General features: G+C 40.0%; 1 protein-coding gene across 4 annotated transcripts in view; it reads right to left on the reverse strand.

The window, feature by feature from the left end:
• Nucleotides 1-16,999, reverse strand: part of Ralgapa2 (Ral GTPase activating protein catalytic alpha subunit 2) — a 270,234-nt gene that overhangs the window by 96,992 nt on the left and 156,243 nt on the right. For 3 of the 4 annotated variants that reach the window (XM_029536075.1, XM_029536073.1, XM_029536076.1), the window contains 8 exons: nucleotides 16,804-16,932; nucleotides 15,911-15,969; nucleotides 12,151-12,259; nucleotides 7,172-7,282; nucleotides 5,828-5,896; nucleotides 5,423-5,560; nucleotides 4,213-4,396; nucleotides 648-1,419 (listed from right to left, as the gene is read on the reverse strand). In XM_029536075.1, coding sequence (XP_029391935.1) covers nucleotides 648-1,419; nucleotides 4,213-4,396; nucleotides 5,423-5,560; nucleotides 5,828-5,896; nucleotides 7,172-7,282; nucleotides 12,151-12,259; nucleotides 15,911-15,969; nucleotides 16,804-16,932 — 1,571 coding nt within the window. The remainder of the gene's footprint in view (nucleotides 1-647; nucleotides 1,420-4,212; nucleotides 4,397-5,422; nucleotides 5,561-5,827; nucleotides 5,897-7,171; nucleotides 7,283-12,150; nucleotides 12,260-15,910; nucleotides 15,970-16,803; nucleotides 16,933-16,999) is intronic. The other variant, XM_029536074.1, reaches the window with a different exon arrangement.

Here is a 16,999-nt window from a genome sequence, read left to right on the forward strand (position 1 = left end):
ATTCCCCACCCTCTCTTTATAGCTCCACTATCAGGTCCAAGTCAATCCCACCCTCTTCTCTAAGGTGTCCTCCAATATGCACACTACCTACTGGATAAAACGGCTCTTCTTGGCCTCCTGTGCTTTTGCCTGAGGTGCATCAAGTTCACATTCCTCATCAAGTCTGTGGCTAGACACTGGTTTACTTACATTTGTGGTCCATTTGCATTTTGTATGAAAACAGAAATAGTATGGGCAGGGAGGCAAGAAGAAAAAAGCATGGTTCATATGCTTTCAAAGGTCTGACAGGAATCTGGAACTCAACTGTGTACCAGCATTGTTCATTTAGTTTTATTTCTATCTTTAATTAAAAAAATAACCTGTAAGTATTGAAATTCAGAAAAACTTCTATTTCTTTTTCTTTTTTTCCAGACAGGGTTTCTCTGTGTAGCCCTGGCTGTCCTGGAACTCACTCTGTAGACCAGGCTGGCCTCGAACTCAGAAATCTGCCTGCCTCTGCCTCCCGAGAGCTAGGATTAAAGGCGTGCATCACCACGCCTGGCTAAAACTTCTATTTCTTATTCTCTAACCTCAAATTGATAATAATAATAATAAAAAAGAATAACCCTCATATAAAAGAAATGATAAAACATTCAGAGCTTGGTTACCTTCTGTCCCAGGAATTCATTCCCAAGTCATCAAGCAACAACCTGCAGAAATAAAAGGGTCCCCGGGGCTCCACCGGTGAGGGCTGCCCTTGGCTGGTGACCTTTACTGAAGAATCTGAGTTACACCTCTGCACATACTCATCTTCCTGTGTGCTCTGGCGCAGGATGACCTCGATGATTTCCTTCTCTTGGTCACAGTTCATTGCACATGGGGTTGGGGAAGGCTCGTTTAGATTTAGTTGTGATGGTAAAAGGCATTCGGGGCTTGTATGGCCAATGTTTTCAAGTAATTTGTCAAGCACATCATCTCCCTCCTCACCATGAAACAAATCTTTCTGAGGTCCACATGTGTGATGATGCCAGCCAGAAATCTGAAATGAGGGATTCCTTCCATTGGGTGCCAAACAGCCTTCCAGAGGTCCATACAAAACCTTGCCATCCCAAGAGTACTTCCCTGAGATATCCCTCACAATGACTCTCACATCTGAGAGGGAGCCCACTGAAGTCCCTCCAGCTGGTCCTTCTGCTGGTGTCTGAAGATAGGAGATGAGGGTGCTATCATTAAATACGAAGAGCTGCAGGTTTGGGCTCCTGAACACCTCCGAGGACAGCTCACTTCCTTCTACATGGGCATTGTCATGGTTCTCACTGACCAGGCTGTGCAGCACAGCAGGGCCCCCACTCAGTGGATAGTGGCCTAGGTGGTTCACTAGGTGGGCCATGACCATTCGTGCAGTAAGGGGGATCAGTTCCACACTTCTTCTCTTCTTTTCTGTGAACAGCAGGAAGAAACCATGAAGAGATAATGGGGGCACCACAAAATTTCGTTCATTAGTTTGAATGTCTGATTGTTATTTTTGTTTTGTTTTGTGTGACCAAGTGTCACTATGTAGCACTGGCTGGTCTGGAACTCACTCTGTAGATTAGGTTGGCCTGGAACACATAGAGAACCACCTGTCTCTGCCTCTGCTGGGATTAAAGGTGTGTGCCATCACACCCAACTGAATGTTTTTAACTGTGAGATTGATTTTTTTTTAATCTTTTTTCTTTTTGACTCTAATTCTATTTGAATATAAAAACATAGTTGAAACAGACTGCTAAAGAACCAACTTACGCTGGGTGGTGGTGGTGCACGCCTTTAATCCCAGCACTCGGGAGGCAGAGGCAGAGGATTTCAGACTTCAAGGCCAGCCTGGTCTACAAAGTGAGTTCCAGGACAGCCAGAGCTATACAGAGAAACCCTGTCTCAACAAACAAACAAACAAACAAACAAAAACAAAACAAAAAAAGAACCAACTTACATCAAGATGTCACTCTGAAAGGGACTTTAAAAGTCTATAGCATAAGAATAAATCAAAGAGAAGCATTTCAAGGTTAGACAGTTCAGGGGCTCAGATGAGAGTAAAACACCTGGGTGAGATCAGAAAGTGGGCTAGGGATCCTACTCTGTTGGTTGCAGGTAAACCTGATAAGGATATTAATAAACCTTGGTGCTATTTTAAAAGATTGAAAACAATGTATTTAATAATCATTGTGACAGTATATGTTTTGTTATTGGAACACTAAAAAAATTTAAGAAAATTCATCATATTAATAAACCATGGAGGCACTTAGAAGAACTTAACTGAATTTGTATTTCATGATTTAGTAATCAAGAGTAACTGATTTATAAAATTTTAGCTTAAATGTATACAAAGACTTTGACAACAGAATGAGTCCCAGGGCTTTATAAAATGAGGTAAAATGGACAGGTAGATACACTAAAACTATAACTAGAAATTGAAATAGTACTTCAGGCTGAGAGTAGTTGAGGAAACTTCAATTGGCAAAAGTTATAAAAATCAATTTAAAAAAAGGTGAAAATGAAACTTTAAAAATTTTATGGAAAAAGGACTACATATTTAAATTAAAGTTTATAATTTGATCTTAGAGCCTTGGGAAGTAATAGCTTTTAAACTCACACCGTGAAAAAAAATCAAATGTTAATTAGTATAAATATATGACTTCATGCTAAATACTTCTAGTTCTAGACATTATCCAACTGGCCTACTTATAACATGCTGTTTTGTGCTGTATAAAAATCCTCAAAAGAAACAAATCTCTGAAACTTGGGAAATTCTGAATAATAAGTATAACAAGATCGTCTTGAATTTTCTCAGATTTCTTATAATTTTTCAATGTATATGAAATCTATATCCAATAATGGAAAATAAATGTCACACAAAACGTTTTTTTTGAAGAAACAAGAGGCCCGTTACATCTATTCTAAACTTAAACTTTCCCCCACAACCTAAGAGAAAGATACAAGATTTCTATACAGCTAAGAAAGGTAATGCTCCAGCTGAGAAATTTTACTATCTAGAAACCCACAGGAAAGCAGCCAGGAGTTCACAGTTCATAATGGGAAACACGCCGTTGTCATGACAGCAGGGTAGGCACAAAACTAATGATAAAGGTACAAACTTACAAAGGGCCACGGTAGAAAATACCAAGTGGGGAAAGTAACTCCTCTCTACATTTGCTTACAAAGGCTGTGCTTTTGGTCTGTGTTTTGTGAATGTTTTAATTCTACAGTGGGGAAATGATCTGGAGCCCTATGACACACTATAAACCATGCCATGATGACACTTCTAATACAATCCCAAATGGGCCTGGTACTGAACCATGTACTGACCTCCTCCTACACATTTCAGTGAAGTCGGCCTCCCATGTTCTCACTCCCTGGGAGCCAGAGTTGATCTACATTCTACCAATGGCAAAACTAGCTGAGGGTCTCACAAACTACTACACAAGAAGACATTCCAAGTGCCCTCTTCTCTCTGGATTCCTGGAGGAAGGATATACAAAGCTAGAATGTCTGGCTATCCTTCGCCTCTCCTCTCCTGAAGCTCCTCCCCTTCCTTCTGTTTTAAGTAGTTAGTTATTAACAATAAGCAATCTGAACACATGTGATCACAGATGGCTTGACTGTGTATCTTGCTCGTAACTTTATTTAAAAGTAGTAATTATGTCGGGAACAGGTAATGGCCTAATAAGTAAGTCATTAAAATAGGGGTGAACCTACTTTGTGGCACACTGTACATCCTGCACTCTCACCTGATCACGGCCTGCTAAGTCTCTTTCCACAAAAGGCACACGAGCGAGGTCTGTCTCAGGGTTGGGTTGCTATCAAGTTTCTGCATGAGGGGCTCCTCGCCTGGATACTCTATGAGCTCCTTCAAACCTGCCCACCCTGGTGAGTCCAGTTTAAGTCCTTCCCTATGGGAAGTCCTGAAGATGCTACTAGCACAGCAATGTCATACCTCCCCCACTAGCTGGAAAGCTGCTTGGGGATAGAAAATGTGCCTTTTGCATTTCATGGGTATGCAACACAAAACCATGTGCATTATTTAAGATGGGGAAACAAGAGAGGAGGAAAAATAACAGGAAAAAAAGGGAAGAAACAAGGAAGGCAGTTTGCTATCAGAGATCCTATAAACTGGGATTTCAATGTCAACAATGGATCGAAAACGAACCCAAAACACAAGCACAGACACTAAGACTGTATGTCTGTAGTCATACCTACCCTCTTCCACAGTCAGCAGGTTCCCCAGGTCTGCTGATGAATGATACTGGACTGGCTCGGAGTTCCTCACGTTTGCCAAAGGTAGGAAAGGGTCATAATCCGTGGATGACAGGTCAGCCAAGGTCAGAGTATAGTGACTTTGTTGTGTGTATGTGCTCGAGCCACAGACACAACAGTGCAGAACCTGAGGAGGACAGACAGGCATGGCTCTATATGCCAGCATTTCCTGAGCTCTGACAAACTGTCCAGCCCCCACAGTGCTTAGGAGAGAGGGCTCCTTCCTAGGAACATGTCCAAATGTGGCCTTCTTTCCATTCTTAAATATCTTTTGCTACTGGCAAGTCAGTAACAAAATCTATATTCTCAGGGCAAAGGAAAACACAAGTGAAAGGTGCTTGTTTCTGTTCCTGTGTGACTACACACACCTCAGGCTTTCACTCTCCAAAGGCAGCAAGGTGGAGGGAGCCAGCCCAGGAGATGAGAGGAAGGCTATGGGAAAGCCATCATGGTAGAGGGCCGGGTGACCACAACCTGCGTTTAAATCAGTACAACACATGAGCCCATGAGTTATATGGAATAATTTAATACAACTTTAAAAGTATAATTAAATAAAAGTAAATTGAATGCAGTTTTTAAAGTCTCTTTCTTCTCACAAAGTGAGTCTTCTTAACTCATATCCTAAGGATTTTCTTTCCTTTGTGTTCTTTTACTTTTGTTTTGGTTCTGGTTTTGAGACAGGCCCCCATGTTCCCAAGCACTGAGATTACAAACATGCACCACTACACCTGCCTCTTGAGGTTTACTTAAGGCAAAGAGATTACTAAAAGCATTATGGGTTTTTTCATAGTCTGATAAATAGATCTTTGTGAAGCTTATGCTGCAGACCCTAGATTATAATATAGGCTATAATATAAACAGTCCATTTAGAAACGAAGTAGATACAGGTCACTTGTCATGAAGATTGGGGCATTCCGATTCATGGCAGTTGCTTAAATATGACAGTCATGTGAAGTGCATGCATCTTCACCTTGGTAACTACTGATTCTCTACAGCTGTATCAGTTCTGCTTACTCATTAATTATTCATTTCTTTCCACATGCATGACTTTTCACAGGTCATTTTCAGAAGCCACAAATATATAAATGTACAACATTTTGGTATTTTAATCTGTAGATCTACAGTCTGTGCCCAAGGCTTAAAGGAGACTCACCCTATAGATATAATCCAGCAAGGGGGCCCGGGATGGGTGCAGCTCCTCTAGAACTGCCGTGGACACAGGGTGGAGGAGGGCACTCACTGGCAGCGCCATGCACCAGTCCAAGAGACAAAGGAGCAAGGACACAATAAACTAGAAGAAACATATCCAAAACTTACATTATGGCCTTTAGGACCCACTGCATGTGAAAAAAAAACAGAATTGTCCCTGTGTATACTCAGTCTTTAATGGACACACAGGTACAGGGTAAGTTAGTGAGCAAAAGGGTTTCCATAGGAAAGAATGTTAAAGCCAACATATAAGGATGTTATAAATGACACCATCATTAGTAATAGTCATTCCCACTCTGTCTTATATGTAAAAATAACTCTGGGGAAAGCTACCTAACCTGCCATTTACCTTTTTATCTGTTTCCACTGATGAGTACTCTGCACTTGGTAAAAGGAATGCAATTGTGGCCACAAGAATCTGCACAAAAGATAAGACCTAGTCAAGCAATTTATTATAGTTTTCATATATAGTTATTATAGATATAGTGTAAATAATTTACATAGTTATAGTAATGGTTTGGAAGCCATATGTTAAGAATCCCTAGATGGCCTTGCAATGTAACACAGCTTGCTGCTTACTTGGTACTGACGCCAGTTGTAAGAGATTTGAAAATTATGGCCATGTAATGGTCTTCTTAAATGGGGGACTGAGACCTCAAGGCAAGGATAGTTCTCTCTATAGTCACATAGTTTCTAGTGAAACTATTAGTCCCACATTTCTAGTGAAATAAAAATTGTTTAAAAAATATTTATGAAAAGGTTCCCATTGCTGTCTTATAAATCAGCACAGAGCTCCACTCTCACAGATGTCCTGTCTGAAGAATTACAGGTGTCCCTAAACCTAACTTTACATTCTGCAGCAGAGTAAAAGGTCTATTTCACTCCAGATCACTTCAGGTCAAGAACCACTTGTGACTCTTGATGTGATTCTGAGAGAACAAAGTAATGCCAACCAATGAAGTCTGTCTAGGGGTGGGAGGGAATAAATCTGTATCACTTCTTCTCTCTCCCTGCGATCCTTCATGGGAACAAATCACATTTCCTCAGAGTCTCCAAGGGATGGGCAAAGAATAGAGCTTGCCTAAGGAAGTGCTTATAAAAACAGGCAGGCTCAGGTGTGTGCGTCACAGGCATCTGTGAGTTAGTCCCTACTCGGCTGGAGCTGACTTAAGAAGCTGTGGTAGAGATGGTACTTCCTGTTCTTCCTGCCCCTCTCCTGCCCACCACCCCTCAGAGATTAATACTGCACTGATCTCATTACTGCCAAGTAACCATGCCACAGCAGTAAGCGTGGCCCAGGGCTTTAGTCTGGGAACAACTCCTGCTTTACACAACAGCCAGGCCCCCGCCCTGCAAGGAAGGCATTAAACCAGCTGCCTACTCCTTGTTGGCACCATCCAAATTACTCTCAATGAATAAAGCCCAACCTACAAAAGGTCTCTTTGTTGTGGTTGTGTCTGCCTTTCAAAGTCTCCAAGTACCAGCCTCTGGCTGGAACACTGCAGGCTTCTTTGCACAGTGCCTAGAATTGAAGCGGAGAGGAGCCAGCCAACACAGCCTGAAAACTGGGCTCACATGGCAATTTAATAGTTGCTTCTCTAACAATTACTCGAGGATCTACAGTTAATTAGATATCAAATACAGTAGTAAGAAGGAAATGCAGATGCTTTAGCAGTATAGATAAAGGACTTACTTCTGCCATTTTTCGCGGTAGAGCAGTTTCAAACATCTGAAGCTTTTCCCAGTAGGAAACCAACAACTGAAGAACATCACAGGCTACCTGAGCCACGATCTTGTTAGGAAACTACAAAAGAAACCCAAACCCCTAAGTTAACAGAGCAGCTCAGCAGGTGTATATTCTGGAGGAAGAACAGAGCCAATTGCTCTTGCCAGCCCTGTATACATATCTCATATGCAACTGAAGAAAACTATATCCAATTAACATCGTTTGAACACGACAACTCCATTCCATTTTGTTGCCTGTTTGAACTCACTAGCATTTTTATATATTCCATAGAAAAAGGTGGTCATTGTTTGCCTAGAAATTAAAGCCCAAATTTCAAATTCTGTATTCAGCTCATATAAATCACACTATTGATAAACTGAGGAAATTAAAAGAATATATGCTTGAGTGTCCTTTGTGTGCCGAATCTTCTGCACAAATATAACTCATTCTGTCATTGATAAATTGTCATTGCTGGTTCTGGAAGAAGGTACTATCTTCATTTCAGAAAAACAGAAAAACGGGGATTAACCAAATGACTTCCTACCCGGGGAAATAAAATGACAGATATGTAACATACTAAGAAGTGTGTAAAACCAGACTTTAAGGACACAACCCAGGGGCTAGGGCATATTCAATGACCCTGACTGTGTTTCCTAAAGCTGCCTGTGGTGGCTTAAAAGAGAACGGCCCTCACAGGTTAATATATGCTTCGGTCAGTAAAACTGCTTCCAGAGCTATCTGTGACATCAAACACAGAGATAAAGGATTTGCAGTTTTTTCTGGTGGGTTTTGGTGTTCCATTATTTCCTCACTACGCCCTGATTCCTCCCTTTTGAAATAGTAAATGTATATTCTATGTAGTTGTCTGTTGGAAGTATTACATTTGCTTTTATAATTTACAAGGGGTTAAGGTTAAGTGAGAGATTTCCTTGAGTCTCAGAAGAGAATTTGAACTTTGGATTTTTCAACTATATTGAGACTGTGAAAGATTATAGGGACTTTCGAAGTTGAACTGAATGCAGTTTGCATTATGATATGGCCACAGCCTATGGGGGTCAAGGAGTGGAATGGAATGTGGTAGTTTGATTGAGAATGGCATCCATAAGATTGTATCTGTAAATACTTGGTCACCAGTTGTTGGAACTGTTTAGTAGCTGTGGCCTTGTTGGAGAAGGTATGTGAGGTTTTAAAAGCTCATGACATTCCCAAACCGATCTCCCTCTACCTCCCGGCTGTCATCTCAAGATGTGAGCACTCAGCTACTGCTCCAGAGCTATGCCTGCCTGCCTGCTGAAATACTCCCTGCCATGATGGTCATGGACTCTAACCCTCTGCAAATGTAAGCTCCAGTAAACTCCTTATTCTAATAGTTGCTTCCAGCATGGTTTCTCTTTACTGGTACAGAAAAGTAACTAAGACACAGTCTGATGTCCCCAGTCTCCTGGATGCTTTACTTTTTGGTGAGGCAGATTACAAAGAGAAAATATGTGCAAAGTCTTCAATATCATGCTGAGTATATACAAACAGGACAAGGACAATCTGTGCTTCCTGCTTTGGACAGAACCTAGAGGCTACACTGCTATCCACACTTCATTATCGACAAAATGAGGCTTGCCAATGACCCCATGTTGCTGAATTTAAGTCACATGAGCATCCAGGGGCTCCTCCCAGCCTCCCTCCTCATCTAGACTCCAGATGACCTGAACACCACTGGCCTCCTCCTACCCTCAGGACCCCTGGTGTTTCTGTCCTTTGTACTTGTTCCTGGCTTTGCTTTGGATGTTTTAGTTCCCAGGTCTAGTGTCCTTGGCACTGCTTTCAGATACTCAGACAAAAGTTCACCAACTCTAGGAAGCAATCCATTCCTTTCTGTTCTTCAGTTTTATCCCACCATGCTTCATTTTCTCCACAGTAGTGCTACAGGAGACAGTAATGCATTTCCTACTTTCTTATAATGTTATCACGATTGAGAGGGCTAACAGTGGGGTGCACATGTCATGTATAAGAGGAGGATGAAACACTGAGGAAGTGGAAGAATGAATAGGTGCTAGTAAGGCTCTTAGAAGCTAGAAACAGACAAGGGGAAAATGACAAGAGCAGTGGGAGACAAGATAAGGGGACTTGGGGCAGAAGAGGGGGGTATGGGATAGCCAGAGAGAAAGTGGTAGGAGGGAGGGCTGAGCTGTGCCTGGAAGGATGTGGAGGGACAGTGGGTTTCCCTCTAGGTAAGCAGCAGTGTGTGTGTGTGCAGTGGAGGCACGGGTTCTGAGATAGCTAGGGATCTTGAGACAAGGACCACCACTGGGGTAACAGTATGCATACACAGTAAGTGAGGTGAAAGATAGTAGGGATAAAAGAAATCATTCCCCACTCATTCTCACCCACCTCACACACAGCCATGAAAGACTGACAATGTGCCAACACTGATTAAAGGCAGAGAGCTGGAGGCACAAGATGAGTCCAGCAGGTGAGTACAGTTCGTATTTTCTAGAAACTGGAATTGCTCTGGAGTAGGCTGCTGTCTGTCTTGTATGCTGTGCCAAGTATTCTAGCCTTGGGCTGGAGTGATCATAGCGATGCACAGCAGTGGAACATTCTAGCACTGTGATGGACACTGACAGGACAGAGGCACAATATGCATAGTTAGATTGTTTTCTGATGCCTATTGTTTACTGTTATAATTACAAAAAAATTGCAGGCATTTTGAGAATTCATAAACATACAACAAAAATCTGTTCATCTGAGATTATCATCCTCTATTATCAATCTCTCTAAAATAAGTGATTTATTCATTTATCTGATGTATATGGGTGTTTTGCCTGCATGCATAGCTGCAACATTTACATGCCTAATCTCCTTGGAATACAGAATAAGACATCAAATCCCTGGAGACCAGAGTTATGGACAGTTGTAAACTGTGGGTACTTGGAACTGAACCCAGGTCTTCTAGAAGAGCAGCCAGTAAGTGCTCTTAACCATGGAATCATCTCTCTAACCCCCAGCTATTATTAATTTCTATCTCTGTCCTATACTCTATAGGACGTTATACATTTCTAAGATATCACCACCTTATTAATACTGTTCTCATGTAAAGGATAAAGCTAGGTAACTAACTTAAATGTGTATGTTTAGATTTCAGAAAGGGAAAAAGTAAAAAATGCCCTAGAATTGAAAAAATGGGGTTTTTAAAAAATGAACTGAGATCCACATAAGTCAACAACTTACATCCAGTAGTTTCTCCTCTGTCGTTTGGAAGTCAGAATTCGACATGCTCAAAGTTTACAAAGCCCCAGGCATGGGAAAAAAGCATCCTGGTTGGAGCTGTCAAGGACCTTGGTCAGCCCACTTTCCTCATCTATTAAGTACAGTGGCAGTGCCACTTCACTTCCCAAGATAGGTCCCAGTATTAAATATGACCTCAAAGGCCAGGCCAGAGTGAACTTAGCCATGTGGTATCACTGTTGACAAATTCTTACACTCTTCATCAAGAGGTCAATAGCAGATACTTGACCAGCTTCTAAGACATAACCCAGGGGTTATGTAGGAGGGATGTGGGATGAGGTGATGGGGACAGGGGATACACATGGGGGACAAGAGGTATTGAGTTTGGTCAGGCAGGGGCCACATTGCAGTACCCCATTCCAAAGGTGAAGAACACTGTGGGTTGTCATCCCATGGGCCGAAGAAAACAACGCACCAAGGGCAAACAGGGCTGTCACTGGTCTAATGACAACTGCCTAGGGCCTACTGTAACCACTGGAACTACCATAGCTGCAAGAGAGAAGGGAGAGAAGGGTCTGGACACCAGGATTAGACAAGTGAAATTTCAATTCAGATTCAGCTGAAACCTCCCACAGCCTAAATATCTCCTGCATATGAGTTCCCTTCTTCTCTAGTAAATTGTCTTTGCCACTGAGAACTGACAAAGCCCTCAGCACAGTGCCTGGCAGACTCACTGGTTCTGCAAATTTGATAGTCACAGTGCTAATGATGTCTAGTGTTCGCACAGGAACCAAAAAGGCAGGATATAGGCTCTGCTTTAGGAGGCAGCCGAACTGCACAAGTGGAAGTCCAAATATGTCTTGAATGCCACACACATCTAATTCCAGTGCTGATTCTGTTGCTCATGCCTGTATTGTCTTGGACTTGTGATTGATTTCTCCTGGACATGGTTTCCTCTGGTGTAATAGCAATTGTGGCACTCTTGCAGAGCTATCACTGAAATTCTAAAAGGTATTTAGAGATCACCAATATTCTAGCTTCTCGTGATGCTCTCTAAACAGCACATCTTTCAGTAACAAAACAAAGAAGGAATATTCCCAAAATGCCTTAAGTTCAGGCTCCTATCCCAATCGAGCCAGAGAGGTCACAGCTTGAAACCTCACTTTCTCGTAGACTAAGATGTATAGTAACCAGACGAGCCGTAACTAGCTTTGGCTAGGTCCAAAACCACTCAGATTATAAATGGCCTAGGGAGGCAGCCTCTGATATTCTTGTAAAGTATTTACCATGGCACTCAGAACAAGACTTTTTAATTACCATCTCTCTATAATGTGGAGAACTGAAAAATGGACCGATTACAGTTAAACCTGGTTAAAATTCTAGGAGAGCAACAACCGGAGCAGGGCTATCCCTGAATTTGTGGATTTGTGAATCCTGTGGATTCTGCTCCCCTAACTGGGCCAATTTGTCTGGCATTAGTAAGGATGTGCCTAGTCCTGCAGTGACTGATGTGCCAGGTGTATGTGGGGGTGTTATAGCCAGGGGAGCTCCCCTTTCTCAGAGGAGACAGGGAGGGAGAACAGGGAAAGGAGCTTTAAGAGGGGGTCTCTGTGAGGAGAGAGGGGTGTTGATATTGGGACGAAAATTGAATAAATTAAAAATTCCTAGGAGGGAACTAACATCAAAAACCAAACCAAACAAAAACCATTAAGAAACATGAATACCTTCAAAGTTACACCTATCACATTGATGGCATCCTTCACCTGAGGATGGCTGGGACACTGTGCAAGCTCTTCACAGATCCAGACCCCAAGGGAGCAAATGGCGATGCATCTTTCAAAAGAGAAGCAAAGGGAGGAAAAGGCTCATAAAATTCAATATATTTTAAATGACAAAATACTTCAAATCTATTAATTCAAAGGAACAGCAATTACAGGTATACTAACAGAATATTTTCCTTGAGAGATAAAACAAAGAACTTCCATTGGGCCAGTTTTCAGAATAAACAAAATCGCCAATGATCGTTAGTACTTAAATATCTCATGAAACAAGTGGTATATTTTCTGTTAAGTATCACAAACAATGTCAACCATTTTTCTTGACTCAAAAACTGTTATTACATTTTAATAACAGATAATTTTGAGAAGGAACAAAAAGCATGGATCTTAGATTATTGAAAATTAGGTTTGTAATTGTTTTCCTTACAAAAGTATATAATACATACTTCAAATGTAAGACAAATACTATATTTGATTTTAAAGTAACTTTCAAAATAAATACATTTTCACTATTATTTGTTCTAAACTCCACGCTAATTTAAACTATTCTTCAAAGAAATGTGACTTTCTATAAATAAAACAAGTTAGGGAAAGGAATTATAAAGATAATTTGATAGATATAAGAAAATAAACAAAAGATATTCCACAAGACCTTGGGCTGAAAAACTGAGTAGACGATATTTTCAGTTTTTGAGCTGAAATCTGAGGCTTAATAAGGCAAAGCACGTTATAGGCACTAGAAGATTCAGTTACAGTTGTGTTACATTTGGATGTTCAGACATCCAACTTGAGGTATCAAGTATAGCTAAGGTTGACTATACCAAGAGTCTGACCAGGTAAATAATTTGGAAATGATCAAAAGCATGGATAGGCTGACTGGAATCTGCTGGGGGTCACTTTACTGTGCTGAGCAAAGCTGAGAAGGGGAGGTCACGAGGCGGGGGTGGGGTGGGGTCAAGGACAGTGAAGTTGCAGGAAGAACGTGGACTATATTGCAGGGGACATGTTGTTTAGAAGAGGGTAAAGACAGACTAACTTCAAGACTGCTAAAACCATATTACATTTTATAAACAGTCTTTATGAGAACTGAATGGAAATCCAAGACAATGAAATTGACTATGGAAAAGAAAAATTAAAAGCCAATTAAAAAAAAAAGCATAGCAAAAGAGTCAGGAAACAAAGGTAATAAACAGGAGAAATACTTAGAAGCTCCAATTCAAAATAAAATATTAAATAAGAAGACAAATACACAAAAGATCACTGGCAATAACAAATACAAATGAATTAAAGTTTCAGTTAAAATAATGAAGATCACACAACTTTATACAATCATAAAATCCAGATATATACAGCTTTTGCAAAGGCATTTAAAAGATAATAAAAAACCCTATTTTTAAAAGGTAAGAAGTATTATATAGTATGAAATCAAGATAATGTGGTCTCTAAAATAAAACAAATCATCTGTACAAACATAAATACATTTGATTCTCTATAGAGATAGGACAATTTCAAATGCCTATGCAACTAAGAACACAGTCTTTGTCAGAAATACTAGAAAATAGATTAAGATACAACAGTGGGAAGTTTTTAACATAACTTCAGTAAATGATCAATTAATAATAACATATTATTAATTACATTATAACTATATAGACTTATATAATAATAATAACTGAGAAGGAATGCAGATTATATAAAACACTGTAAGGTTATACCTAGAACAGTATGCCTAATAATTAAAGAATAGTATATATATTCCCTTCTTTATCTTTTTAAACATAGTATTTTTCATTTTTATGTTTATGGGTGCTTTGCATGTATATCTGTAGTGTACAAGGAAGTCAGAAAAGGGTGCTGGATCACCTAGGATGAGAATTAAAAATGATTGTGAACCACTCTGTGGGTGCTGGGATCCAAACACAAGTCTTCTGGAAGAACACCAGTACTTTTAATGACTGAGACATCTCTCTAGCTCCTATGTACATTCTTTTCGAGAATATATGAGATATCTGCTAAAACTCATTATACATGGGAGCATAAAACAAATATAAATATTAACTTTAAATAAAATACAGTCAGACATCACATATGCATTTTTGTATACACTATAATTAATTGAAACAAAAGTAGCAATAAAGGATAGAAATAGAGGGTGGGGATGGGTAAGCAGTTAAGAGCCCTCGTCGCTCTTGCAAAGGACCAGAGTTCAGTTTTCAGCACCAGCATGGTAGCTCATATCCAGGTATAAATCTAGTTTCAGGCAAATTACTAATTTATATAAAATCTTAAAAATTCTAATTTTTTTAAAAAAGATAGTAATAACCATATATTTGGAAATTAATAAAAAAGCACAATCCCATGAAGGAGTCATACTAAAAAGTAATAAAACCAGAATTGAGAATATTGCATATTAAAACTTAAAACTTTGCAAAAGGTAGCCCTTACCAATAAACCCTTACCAGTACTCGTAAACATTAAAGGAAAAAAGTTAAAAATACACCAGGTATACATATTTTAAAAGTAGCAAAAGAATAACATCACAAGTAGAAGAGTTTTAGAGCTCAAAGCTGGAAGTAAAAACGAATATAGAGAGATAAGCAAAGACAAAACCATACTGTTTAGAAAGCCTAGTAACAGTGACAGATCTGACAAGACTAGTCATACAGCCAGAGAATACACAAATATTTCACAGCAAAGATGAAATGGACACATTCTTAGACACTTTTGCTAGTGAGATCTACTAGCACACGGGGATACTAATCTACTGCTGCAAAGAATAATCTGCATGTGGAGGAGAAAGAGCCTTTATGTGTTTTATGACCTTCTGGTCTAACATCCAAACAGCATGAGGGCGTGATGGGGATGGGAAATTACAGAAGCTGGGTGTAATGTAACTTTCTGAACCAGAATCTATGATCAAGGTGGGTATATCTCATACCCGAGTATAGTTCAATGTTAATAAACTGGTAATACACATAGCTTATGAAAATGGCAGACTAGGAAAACTGGACTAATCCATCTACTGAAGATAGGTAAAGTCCAAAAAAATTGCAAAACTTAACAAAATTTAAAATCACAGGAGTGCACAAGACAGTAAAGAGTTATAGGCCTCTGTCTTCCCACGTGCCATGACTTGTGCAACTGCCCTGAGATAACTCACAGGCGGAAGTGGCCTACAAGGCTGGGAGTTGAGTTTAAGACAGGGATGCTCTCTACCTGCATTCCCACTGTTGCTTCCTCTCGAGAGAGGTAGGGACTTCTTACCACAGTTGGTCTAGAAAGTCGCCTATCTTGGTCACAGACTGTAGCAGTCTTAGATGCTTGGCAGAGCACCCAAATGTTCCCACACATTGTCAAATGTTTCCTGAGGCACAAATCGTCTGCAGTTCAGAATCCCTCCCCGAAACATACAGCTTTCATGAACTATTGCTTTACCCCTCCTCCTTATTGAAAGCACCATTTATTTCTAATCTTGTGTTTTCTTATGTAAAAGACAATGTACTCTATAATATTCTTTACCTTATCCTTTTCACATGTAATGATGACATTTTAAGCAGCTAAGCATAGCAACTTTTTGACACAATGCTTACTATACATTTCAGTGCGTGTGAGAGAAATGTAAAGGAGTTTTTAAAACATTCAACTGTTTATACACAAATGTGCATCTTAAAATTCTAACATAGTTTACCTCTTGTTCATCATTTACCTTGCACATTCATTTGGTTCCTCGGTAGCATTCTTCAGTAAAATATTTATGAGGTAATGCTAAAAACACAAAATTCAGTAAATGAAAATTTGATGTCATTGTTGGTTTCCCGCATGTGCTGACCATGTCACAGGCACCCTGGAGCTAGCAAAAGGCCAGGGAGTTTAGGCAGCCCTTCCTTCAGGGAGAACTTGGCTCACCTCAGCAAGTGCCTCCCTGGTTAACCGAGCCAATCTGCAGCACAGCATTTCTAGGGATCCAGTGGAAATCAAGCAAAGCATCTGAGACTTCCAGATAGGAAAATCTCCATTTTATTTTGATTGGATTAGACACTGTACATTGAATTACAGATTATAATCAGGTATTATGGATTGATTGACTGATGCGGGGACTTTTTGTTTGCTTCAAAAGCCAGCTAAGGACAAAAAAAAAGCCAAAAACAAACAAACAAACAAACAAAAAAAAACCTTTACTTTTATTCCCCAAGAAATAATTTGGAATTTCAGGTTATTAGTAGCATTTAATCAGGCCAGCAATGGGATTGAATATTTAGCTTACTGGAATTATTTCTTATAAATTCATTTGCTACACTAATGCAGCGTAACTAAGCTAACAGAATTATTACAAATGATGATTCATTACATAATTATGATCCCTAGGAACGATAAACAGATCTAATAAAAAACCACCAGAGGAACAGAGCTATCAGGTCTAACTGCAACATGCTATGAATGTGATACATTCACAGTTCATACAACACACTTCTGAAAACAACTACCAAAGCTTTCAAAAGATACAGCAAATGTCAGGGGAAAGTAGGTCAGTGCATAGGATGGAAGACACAGTGATGTGGCTCCAGCTGTAGATGCTAAACTCAAGATTCAGTTATGTACCTTGACGTCTTCAGCTCCCATGACAACATCACTCACTTCTGGCACTGACTGCAGCAGAGGAATCTCCTGATACGTATTTGGGAAGCAGACAAGGGAGCCAAGGAGAGTGAGAGCTTCTGAACGGGGTGCCTGCATACAAGGAGGGAAACACCAAGTTTCTTACATAGGCTGGAAGCTGGCAGAGCATGGTTTACTT

This window comes from Mus pahari, chromosome 3 (genome assembly GCF_900095145.1).
Source record: "Mus pahari chromosome 3, PAHARI_EIJ_v1.1, whole genome shotgun sequence".
In the NCBI taxonomy this organism is placed as follows: Eukaryota; Metazoa; Chordata; class Mammalia; order Rodentia; family Muridae; genus Mus; species Mus pahari.